The sequence below is a fragment of the Crocodylus porosus genome, unplaced genomic scaffold (assembly GCF_001723895.1).
Source record: "Crocodylus porosus isolate Cpor-Errol unplaced genomic scaffold, CroPor_comp1, whole genome shotgun sequence".
NCBI classification, from domain to species: Eukaryota; Metazoa; Chordata; order Crocodylia; family Crocodylidae; genus Crocodylus; species Crocodylus porosus.
Window position 1 is genome coordinate 223,745 of NW_017728933.1, and position 11,790 is coordinate 235,534.

Below are 11,790 nucleotides of genomic sequence, written 5' to 3' on the forward strand. Positions count from 1 at the left end.
TTCTGAGGAGGTAACATGCATGTCTTGGGGGTAAAAAGCAGCAGCTGCCTACTGGCAACACCCTGCCTGGTGTGGTCATGTGTTAGGAGTCCCAGCTCTTGACAACATGAGGTTGAGAGCATCCTGTTTTGTACAGCTTCAGTAAAACCAGCCACTGAACTTCTGGTCACTCACGGATATTAGGCATGTTTGTAAAAATGCATGCAGCTTTCAAGCATCTTTAGTTGGTTTAGCACTGCTTACTGTAGATGATGGGAGCTATGTCATGAAATGGCAGGGACAGGACCACAAAGGTGGCAGGTGCTAGGTTTTCTTAGCCTGTCTTCTATGTTCTCACCCACCATCCCTGCTTATAGAATGAGCCTTTCCATCTTCCAGCCGTGACAGAATGAGATTGCTGTTTCCCTGGAACGTGTCTTTCACATCAGTTTCCTTGACCTTGGATGGGACATGTTGGAGAATCCGCTGTTTAAGGGACCATTAGCACTGGCTAACTTAAATTACCCACTTCCTATAACATCCATGTTGCATGCTTCTCACAGCAATAAATTGGCTGTAATGTGGTCCAGGTATAAGAGTCCACTAGTGCCTTTCACCTTCCTGTCATCCTTGTTAAATCATCCCCATACATTATGCAGACTTTTATCCTTGGGTGCTTCAGACTCTGAGCTTCACTTTACCCACTCTAAATCATTGGCATACTGAAATCATTATTTTAAATATCCTTGTTCTCTTATTAACAAATGCATGGTATCTGGAGAGATCTCCCCTACTTTTTGTTTTCCAGGTGTTTTGTATGTTGCAATTCTTGTTGTACCTTCCACCAGCTGTTCTGGGCATAAGGTGAAACTGGTCCTCGGGCAGATGGCTAGGGCAAGATCCGAGTCCCACTTACACTTGAATTTTGCAGAAGAATGTATAGCTTTTTCCTGGTCCTCTGGACCCCTTAGAACCCACACAGGCATTACATGTACAATGGATATCAAGAATGTCTGCATGCGTTGCCTGTCCTAAAAAGGGGTCTTTGGGCAGAGGCTGAAAGCACTGCATTAGGGGGCTATTTTTTATAGCCCATAGTTGGGAACACAACAGATAACAAAGACAGTCAGCTCCAAATCATGCTTTTATCCAATGCGTGGCAATAACCATTCTGCCTGTTATGTGGTACCCTGCAGTTTCACACTAGTTGTTGCTATTTTGCTATAGTCCTTAACCAGTTGGGGTTTATATTGTATTATACGCTTCCCCAACCCTAGCTCTTACCTTTTGCATACAGATTGTAATCTATGGTCGTAGCTTCAAGCTCAGTATTTGTTAGACAACTTATGCTATTGGGGAAAGATTGATTTATTCTGATCAAGTGATTCAGGTACAGTGGCAATAGTGTGCTAGTGAAATAATGGATAGCCGGTTTGTATTCATGTTATATGCATGGCACATGCTCCCCTCTTTCCTTCTCTTATTTGCCTGTACGCTTTGTTCCAGGGTGACCAGATAACTAAAACAAACAAACAAAAAACCGCACCTTGGCATGATGTGGCAACCTTACTGGCTCTTTTTTTCTGCCTTTGTTTTAAAATCATGCGATAATGTCCAGCTCAGGAACTCCATGAATAAACAGCCAACCTCTTGAAAGGGAAAAAATAATTTAGGTCTTCTTATTTCTATAGTCAAACTAAGAATAGCACGAAAGCTTAAGGCACTTCTGAAAACGTAGGCTTCAGAGAAGATAGATAGTATTTTTGTACAATAACTTATAAAATGCTCATCTATATCTACACTGTCTTCACTTTGCAGTGTAATGTATCTAAGTTAATACTTTCCCAATAAAAAAAAATCATTTTGATGCTTACTAAAGAGTGTTGTGTCTTTTAATTCAGAGAAATGGCTGACAATGACTGAACTTGCATAAATACATATAACTTATAAAGGAAGACTTTAGAACTTGGAGTTCACTTGGAGTGTGTGTATGTTAAAAGTTTAATCCGAGCAGAGTGTGGAGATCGTTTTGTAATTGTGTGAAACTGAAAGACATGTTTTGTATAGAAGTAAAGGGTAAAGTATTTAGAGCATCATTCTGTCCTGTCAGTTAGTAGATATCACATACCAAAATGCAAATCTTTTTGTCTGGAATCTATACTGCCTAGTTTTCATGTGCCTTTTTCCTATCCTCTTGCTAACATGAGTCCAATGACATGCTTCTAACCTGCTAATAGTTCTCTGAAGGTAAGATATCTTGTATTCTGATAACTGTCTGTGTGATTCATAAGGCAAAAGTAAGCCTATTCTTGGGCTCTGGTAACTAGAGAATAGCAGGATAGTAAGCCCCTCTTTCTGCCATGTTGGTTTAATTTTACTTAACATGTAGAACCAAGCCAATCTATCATCATAATCCTAAATACTTCACTTAGAATCAGTATATCGGGTTGTTTCAACTCATACTTTTGCAGTGACTCCAGTGGCGCTGCTAAAATTACCAGATCGGTGAAAATGATCTTTGGAATACCTTGTGGAAGGATATATATACTTGCCTTTAAGCTTGTGCTATGCTAACGGATCAGAGGTGCCACAGTGCATTTTACATGCCCTAGTGCAACAGCTCATGGAAGTGCAAGGTAGCTCCCAAGAGAACAAACTATGCTAAGCAATAAATACCTGCTTGTAGGTAGCTCCTGTGCCAACAGGCAGCTGCAGCGAATGGATGAATGAATGAAACGACACTACTACTAACTGTCCATTTACTGGTATTTCACTCCAGGCAGTAGCCTCACAAAATAAAGGCCATGTTGCAGGTGGCACTTAAAGTTCCTTGTAGAACGGTGTCAAACAAGAGTGTTTGAGCTTGGGCGTTTGTGTCTCTAACATCTTCCATCTCTTTCTAACACCTTGTATTTGTGCTGTCCTGATCTGTGAGGAAGTGCTGAGTTGTGTTCCAGTTTGTGTGCAGCAAACACTTTAGTTCATTGTTTTCTTTTCTTTTAAATTATCTTTCCTTCTCATTTTCCATGTATGGTGGTGATGGTTTAACTGAGCATCGTAGCATTTCCAGTGCAGTTCATTTTTTATTTCGTATGTGTTAATGACAAAGAGAATTTAGTTGATTTATGAGTAACACTCCTGTTTTGCGCTCCTAGGTCTGCAGGGGGAACCGGTCGTATACCCTGTTGTAACCATTGAGCACTGTAAAGGACCTGCTGCTAGTGATGGTAACTCGTTGTACAAAGGTCAACCTGAGACACGGGAGGTGAGAACACAGCACAACTCAGAATCTGACTACTTAGCAAGAGGTGACCCTTCAAGCAACAGCTCCTTCCACAGCAGCGAGGGAGAAGGGACAGACCATGAGGGAGACCTTTTGGATTGTAGCGGGTCCCGGCCTTTGCTTATGGACTCTGAAGAGGAAGAGGAGTCCTGTAAGTTGCAACCAGTACCCAAAGAAAGAGCAAAGGCTTCCAAAGATGATGGCAATGCCCAGCCTTCTCAAAGTGGAATAGGAGATGTTTTGTTCCCAGCCTTTCAGCCGCACACGGGAGAATTTTTCAATGAGCCTGATGTCTTTGCCACAGCTCCTTTCCGAAGCTCAAGAAAAGTGTGTGATGACCTGGATGTCTTTTCCAAAGCGCCCTTCATTTCCAAGACTGCTGTGGCTACGAGGCAACCAGAAGAAACAGATGTATTTCTGAGAGCTCCTTTTACTAAAAAGAAAAGCTTGGAAGAGTTGCCATCACACAGCCCATCTAAGGAGCCTCATGCACCTGCTGCTTTCCTCAGTCAAAGGGGTGATGACCAACATGTTGTTAATGCTGTGTTCCAAAATTTGGATACAGGAATGTGTGCGGTGCCTGTCTCGGCTAGACCTCAGTATCCTACAGTCGGGTTCGCTCAGCCAGCAAGCCTTCCACCTCACTCCATAAGAGCAGTGGAGCCACAGGAAAGTGTTCCTCCCAAAGGATTGCTGAAAGAGCATGGCAGTGTTCCTAATGACAGAAGCCAAGGACACGCGCTCCCACAGGATGCCCTCTTGGGCTCCACGGTTAGCCAGCCTTTCCGTCCACAGTCGTTATCCAAGTACTCCCGTCACTACAGTCCAGAAGATGACCAGGGTCTGGATGTCCAACCCATAGCAGCTTATAAGGTGGTTTCTCAGACCAACAAACAGGCAATAGCAGGATCCGTCTCTATTGCTTCTCTCTCTGCCAGGACTACAGAGCTGCCTAGTGCTGACCCGTTTGCTTCAGCACCTTTCCCTTCCAAATCGGGCAAGCAAAAGCCTTAAGTAGTCTGCTGTGAGATGGGAGATGGGCTTCTGATTTAAACTCTCTCTCAAGGACCTTCAGGCTCTTAGTAGAAATGAGCAGTACTTTCCCCCCACCTTTATTCCAAACTCTAGTTGCAGTGATATTTAGTTGAAACATTTTAAGTTATATTCTATTGAATGCCCAGCTCTCAAGGGTCTTCACATCCTATTTTAGTTGCTACCTTTCCTCCTCCCCCATTCCTCTTTAGATGCTTCTCTGAACCAGTAATATTTTGTACTTCCTGGCTTTGGTAAGGTGAATACCTTGTTCAATTTGTTACTATTGATACTGGTACACAACTAGGATTACAGAGCAAGTCAAGCAGGACTGGCTAATGCTCTGGGGAGGAAATCGGTTCACAGGCCAAAAAGGTTGTCACTATTGTTTTCCTACCAAGGGGAATTCTGGAAGTGATCAGAGTAGAAGTCTCCCAAAAGCTTATAACAAATGCTGCAACCAAACCAACAACGGTAGATTGAGAACATAGCTCCTTGATGATGAACTGTGTGTGTATTTACAGAATATATGCATGTTGAATGAAAGTCACACAGCTGCCAGAAGTCTAGCATGAGGACTATGCACTATTGAAGTTCCACATAAGGGAAACTGTAGCCTTGTTGGCCTTATGCATACAGACAATTGTCACTCAGTAATACATCAAAGTATATATCTATCTGTTGGCTTAGTACAAACCCTACTGGAGGCAGTGAAAAGGCTCCCAAGACTTCCAGTGGGTTTCAGTGTGGTTTTGGATCAGTTCCAAATACATCTGAGTATAGAAGTGTTGGCAAAGTGATCTTTTTGGGTGTCATCTTATATAAAAGTGTGCGTATGTACACATACACACTCATTTTGTTCTGACTCATTTTCCACTTGGTTTATGCCAAAGTATTGAACCATGCATTTCACGTATTGTAATTTGGAGAGTGAACTTTTAATCTTAATACTGTTAAAACTGGAATACTTTGGAAGTAGCTTGACAGAAGTTCTGATCTAGGCAACTCCCTCCTCCCCTCCTTAATGTTATATATTGTTGCTGTGCTGACTTCTGTCAAGTTGCAATGATTTACACTAGCAAAGGATCTGGCCTTAAATTAATCTTTATTTAAGATAAGTCTAAAGACAAGCTACATTCCTCCTGCACTTTTCTATTGTGTTCTAGAAATCCCATGTTTTGTACTGTATGATTAAAGAGGAAGACAGCTTAGTTTTTATAAAAGCAAAAAGAAAAAAGAGTTGTAGTGAATTACAGTATTGAACTTGGAGGAAAATGTCGTTGTTGAGTGGGGAAGCCACTTGACTTTATTTGTCACGTTACTGTTGGCAGCAGAGTAGGAATCCATGAGTTGTTTTCTTTAGGGATTGTTGGCTTTTCTTGTGCCTTTTTGCTAAAGAAAGAAAGGCAAGTCTCAGTAATGTTCTTGTGTGTCCACCCAGAATGGGAGTGGTAGCAAGCCCCATCAGAACCAAACCAGCAGTCTTCAGACTGCTGTTTCTCTCCTGGAAACACTTGATGTTGCTGTGAAGTTGTTTCCAAAATGTCTAACTGTAAGGATTTTTTTTCTTTTCTATAAGGATGGTTCATGGCGCTGTTCCTTTTCAAGATGTCTTTCATATCCTGAGCAATTCTCTTGGCCATACACAGAAAAGAGGAGAGCCCAGGAAGATCTTCATGATGGTTTGTTCTTTCAGGGCCTCGTTTAAAGCTTACTTTTGAGTCTCTCTCAACTGGGCTCTTAGAAAGAGAGCGAGGACTGTTCCCTTAATTCGTCTGGTCATTAGCAAATAACCTAGAGCTTTGCACTGAAACCTAAGAGGAATTTTTTTGTCCTGGATGTCACCCATGATTCAACCCATGGCTGTGTTTGCTGCCGTAGCCTGAGAAGCTTGAGGACAGCTCTCTGTGGGGTGGTTTTAAGTTCTGTCCTTGTTCAGGATGGACAAGTACTCCCTTGCAAGTGTAAACACATTGTGTGTATGGCTGGGGGGAGGGCAGGAAGAGGAGAGGGAGGGTCCTCCCTAGATTAACACTGGATGACAGTCGGGGACAGGTCATCTTAAGCCAGCGGCATCATGCTGAAGGAAGGTGGTGTAACTGAGCCATTTCTTTGTCTTTATAAAAACTGATTTGTGCAAGTCCAGCTCTGTTGGCCAAATGCTCAAAAGCCGATGAGTTACAGGAGTACTATAGGAATGCTGAAACTGTGTGAGGAGTACCTGAAGGGGAGAGCAGGTCCCTGTATGCAAGACAAACCATGTAGCATTAGGGCGGTTCACTGCTGACAGCCCTACAGTGCAGGGGAAGGCACTAGGGAATGAGCCTGCCCATCCCCAAGTGGGAGATGGCCAATGATACTTGTGTGTAGCGGGATTTGTGCTCTTCCTTCACTGTGCTTGCACCCAGTCCCAAATCGCTGGAGCTTATTCCGACCAGCAGAATAAGAGAGACGTTTTGTTGGTGCACTTGGCCAGCTCTGACTTGACTGGGGTTTTACAGAACGTACTAGTGAGGAACCTGGGCTGGTGTATTTAACTTTCTGAGGACAAGGGAGGAAATCTGAAACCAAGAAACACGGGAGCAAAGGAACTTGGGCAGCTCAGTTGTTAGTAGTAAGTGGTGATGTGTCCAGCTCAGCTCAGGCTAATTGGAGCTTCCTTTATAAAGCAACCTAGTTTCCTGATGCTGGCCTGTGACATGTCAAGGTAGGTGTCATCACTGCTGGTCAGCAGCTTCAGTTTTTCCTCAGCTCTGTCTGAGCAACAATAGAAAATGTAAATACTGTAGGTATATTTCTGGGTTTCTCTTGATGTACCTTTTCCAACTAAACTGAGCAATTGGCTTGTGTGTGGTTTTTCATCTCAAGTAACTTGCCGGTTGGTTGATGCTAGCTTGAGGAATGTTTGTGATACTATACTGTGAAACATAGAGGAGACCTTTAGCATCAAGGCCCCAACATATGCTGCGTTTATTGGTACCACTGTTAGTCGCATACGGTCTGGAGATGGGGTATGGTCCTGAATTAGGGATTTTGTGGAAGGAAGGAGAAAGCAGCAGGATAATGTGGATGAATCTCATGTAAATCCAAGTCGCTTCACTGAAGTAAGCAGTTGCACTGGCGTAAATGGGGAAAAGCAAATCCCTCTGGTAACTGGATTCACACAATGAGGTTCTTTGTGGGTGTACTTTTATTTTTACTTGAAAAGCTGATGTCAGACAATGACATGAAGTTCATTACCAACCTCTGTTGTGCTAAGTCATGTCCCTTACCTGAAATGTTCGACCTCCGTTTCTTTGTGAAAAGTATTTTGCACGTCTCTCTTTGCTGCTAGGAAGGAGCCCAAGCTTCTTTCCTGCCAGCTGATCAGTGATAAAGATGGAGGCTCGGAGCTAAGGATAATTCAGATCCAGCTGATCAAACTTGCTAGACAGGGAAGAAAGGAAGAGTGGAGAAAGGCCTGGTTATGCTGTTGAAAGAACATTTACAGCAATTAATGTCATCTTTTTAGTTTTTATTAGGGATTAGATTTTCAGCCAGGGTTTGGGCAGCTTACAAGTCCTTCTTCAAGCACACGGCTTTGCCTGAAGGCTTTGTTTAACTTTGCAGAAATGAGCTAATAGTATTCAGTAAACTAACAGTCCTGATCCAAGACATCCAGCAAGCACACCGTTTAAATAGAACAAGGAGCACTTTGCGTAGATGAGCTTCTTGCACTCAATCTGGTAAGCAGTGGAACTTGGCTACAATCAGAAAACTGCATCCCAGTGCCCAGTCTGACTCCCCTCTCCCCCCACCCCCATCAGCTTTATCCATACACACACACACATACACTACTTCTAAATTCTTGGCATGATTATCTACTCATTGAACAATGGAGCTGTGATCCCTTACAGAATCTAGACTTCACTTTTTTTTAATGCATGTAAAATATAGTGTGCCGCTTGTCTTTGCAATAATATGGTAGAAGCTTGGTATAACTTTTTTTTACAACTAACTAGACAAAGCCTTCATCATCCAGATGCAACAATTTAAGTCATTTTTTCTTAACGGCAGCTTGAAAAATACCAAACTAAATTTCTGTTGGTAGGCTCCAAGCCCATTTGCAAAAACAACTGAAGTCCACTTTCACTGGGCCCAAGTATTGCTCCCCTTCCTTACTGGTGATCTGATCCCATGGCACTAGACTGTTGTTACCTGTATAAAGTACTGTTCAAGTCAGTGGCCCTTCTACATCATCATAGGGGACCAGCTGAACAAAATAAAGGTGTGGTGAACTCCCAGGCTGGCTGTAAGCAATAAGCAAAGCATGGAGCCATTAGAGTCCAAGCAGGCTTTGTGACTCGAAGGCTCCCTGAACCTCCCTGCAGTAGCACCAAGACTACAAGAAAAAGGGTCTGTGGCATGACTACCTTCTCTCTGCTTGCTGAGGGCCTGCTTGTGTGTGTTTTGGAGCCACAAATCATTAAGGTTTTTCCTGGTTCAATCCCTCCTGAAGGCATTCACAGCCAGGAAGATCTCTGGTAAGGGTTTTCTGCTGCTCAGTAGACAGTTGCCAATCAATCCTCTGACAATCTTAAGCTTGTGTCTTTTGTGAACTGTGGAAGCAGTGGCTGCACTTGCCAGTTCACTGCTAACTTGAATTGGAGTTGGGTTAAAGCCCATGCCTCAGAAATGCTTACAATCACAGTATCTTTACTCAAGAATTGAAGCAAGGCAATCTGCTGGGCTCCGTGGGCCTCGTGGCCATTGCATCTTCGCCGTGAACATCATCAGTACCAGAAGGCATGAGTGGCTGCAGTATTAACCTGCACCTTCTGCAGTTCAGCATATGTGATAATAGTGTTAAGTTTACAGTCTTATTCTCTTGAAGCCAGTGCACACTCAATCTACAACCTACAGTATGCATGGAGCCACATGGAAGACACTAAGCTTGTGAAAAAGCCCATGTAATCAAACCTGAAAAACACTGCCTGAGGCATGGCCTCGGTTACATTAATCAAGCAGGTAACAGAGAGCTCTATGTAACTGTGAAACTCAGACTCAATCACTCCAAAGTGGTAATCAGTAACATGAACTAAGCTTCCACCAAAGACTGTCATTTTGGAGAGGTGGGTTTTTTCTTTGTTTGTTTCTCATCACATTAAATCAAAGCCTCATTAAGCTACCTGAAGACTCCAAAGCATTTTTACCATCAGCATTTTGACAGTGTGACCTTGTTTCACTGCTGAAATACATTCCTGAATTAGGATCAGCTGTGATGGTGATTCTAATAAATGATGGCCTTTAATATTTGTTATGTGTGTGCAGAAAATACTCTACCTTGATGCTAAATCTAGATTTGTTGACCATGAAGTTCGGTAAATTGCTGATCACCCCCTCCCCCCAAAGGGGGGATTAATTAATTTTTTTCTGCAGATTTAGTGGGGGGTAAACATTTTTCATGAGTCCAGCTTGGTCTGGGTGAGGAATTCTGATCAGAAAAAACCCACTAGATATGGCTGATGCTGAATCCTCTACACATGAACTGAGAGAGTGAAAGAATCAGTGTCTCATTCTCCAAGACAGCTGAGATTCTTTTATTCTGCAGGAAGCCTGAGTTGGACTTAACTATGCATGGTAAGACCAGTGCTTCACTCAAACCCCTTTCACTAGGGTTCATTCTTCATGGTGTTGGAAATACCTCCGACTCATAGGTGAATGGGGTAATTTTGTTGCACTCCAGATGTGCTCCATCTATGTTCCTGACTAGTCTCTATGAAGAAATGTTTAAGTTGTAAACTTATGTACATTTATTAAAACCATATCTGATTAAAGTACAACCTCTTTGTGTTATTTCTTCTTGGTACAAAACTCTTCATTTGGGTGGAGGGAAAGCATTTTGTTGTAAACTCCATCCCATCGTGCTGTTGGTAAGGTTGACAATCTGTACGCTTGAGCCTTTATACACCTGGTCCATGAATGGGGATGAGGTGGTGCTTTAATTGGAGCAGCTCCAAGAGCCGCTCTAATTAAAGCACCTGTAGCATCACGTGCATCAGCATCCCCCCACTGAAAAATGGCGGCAGGGGTGAGCCTGTTGAGTGAGGTTTAGTTAAAGCGTCCCAACCGACATTTTTCAATACAGAGATGCTGGGCATGTGACCACCCTGGAGTCTGCTGGGGCATGGTAATTACCATGCCCCAGCAGACTCCGTTAATCAAGTCTGCTTCAATGTGCTGTAATTACAGCACGTCAGAGCAGCCTTGCTGCATATGTATAGGCACCCATAGTGCTTGGGTCCTAGGGTACCTCAGACAACCAAAGGAAGGGGTACTAGCATTTTGGTTTTTGGACCAGGAAAGTCAAGCTGCTGCTCTGAGCAGGAATAGAAGATGGATATCTCCAGTTATATTGGAGGGATCTTGCTTGACTGAGGTAGATGTGCTCAAACACAGACGTTGTAGTTTTCAACTTGTATACAGCAGTGCAGCATAACCAGAACCCTGAACCTGTCCCTGCAAAAGCTCAGAGGTTATTAAACTCTCTTCTCATGCAGACAGATCTTTACAATCTTTATTGGCCCCTAATGGCAGTGTGGATATGTTTACATGGCTAGTTTGGTATACTGACTGACTATACTGATTGATGTATGCATATGCACTATGAAACACAGGGGTATAGAACAGCAGATTTATAACCAAAAGTCACTAAAACCTTGGTGAAGATGCCAAGGGGACAGATAAAGGGAACTTTCATGGCAATGGAATGGAAGTCTGTTCAGAAAAATGCCCCTTTACCTTTTCTGTGGAGGATTTGCTGCTTGCTGATGAAGGGTCTATTAGCAGAAGCAACAGATGTGCCCAGCCTAGTAGCAGCCACTGCCCACTTCAAACTGGGGAGAGATGCAGCATGCTGGAAGAGAAATCATGTTAACAGCAGTGCACTTATAAATGCATAGGCGATACCTATTATTGCAGTCAGATGAACGAGGATGAATTTTATTTCCTTCCCTCCCATTCCTCATAGTGGTGCAAATGTGTTCAGCACTGCCTCAGCTGAAATTTATGCAACTAAGAACTTTTGCTTTACATTTACAATCACTAAATAAAACAGTGAAGTCTGTAAACTCTTAACAAGCGCAGTAGATCTCTGGAAGTGTACTCTGAGAAATGTCAGATTCCCCAAATGCTTCAGGTACTCAAGCCCAGTCAAAGTAGCATAGCATGTCCCCACTGCTTTGCTATCTGCAATGGACCAAGAGAGTCCAATGTGCAAAGTGCTGAATGTCTGCAAGAAGTTTTAACCCAGTTTTGGTATCTCAGTGGGGTTGACAGAAATAGGTGTGGGGGTTATCCCTTGTGTCAAAGGATGTTGCCCCAAACTCTTCTCCACATAGGAATTCACTGAAAACTGGAGGTAGATATTTCCCCTTTGGTTTCATCCTAAGGATCATAGCAGGGATCTTTCCAGATAACACTCATGGGATTTGCAACCCTGAATGCAGAAGCTACAC

At 43.0% G+C, this 11,790-nt stretch overlaps 1 protein-coding gene across 5 annotated transcripts in view; it reads left to right on the plus strand.

Annotated features, from left to right (window-relative positions):
- Window positions 1–10,124, plus strand: part of AAK1 (AP2 associated kinase 1) — a 106,159-nt gene extending 96,035 nt beyond the window's left edge. For all 5 annotated transcript variants that reach the window (XM_019545924.1, XM_019545928.1, XM_019545925.1 and 2 more), the window contains one exon: window positions 3,135–10,124. In XM_019545924.1, coding sequence (XP_019401469.1) covers window positions 3,135–4,276 — 1,142 coding nt within the window. In that variant the 3' untranslated portion in view covers window positions 4,277–10,124. The remainder of the gene's footprint in view (window positions 1–3,134) is intronic.
- The last annotated feature ends 1,666 nt before the right edge of the window (window positions 10,125–11,790 follow it).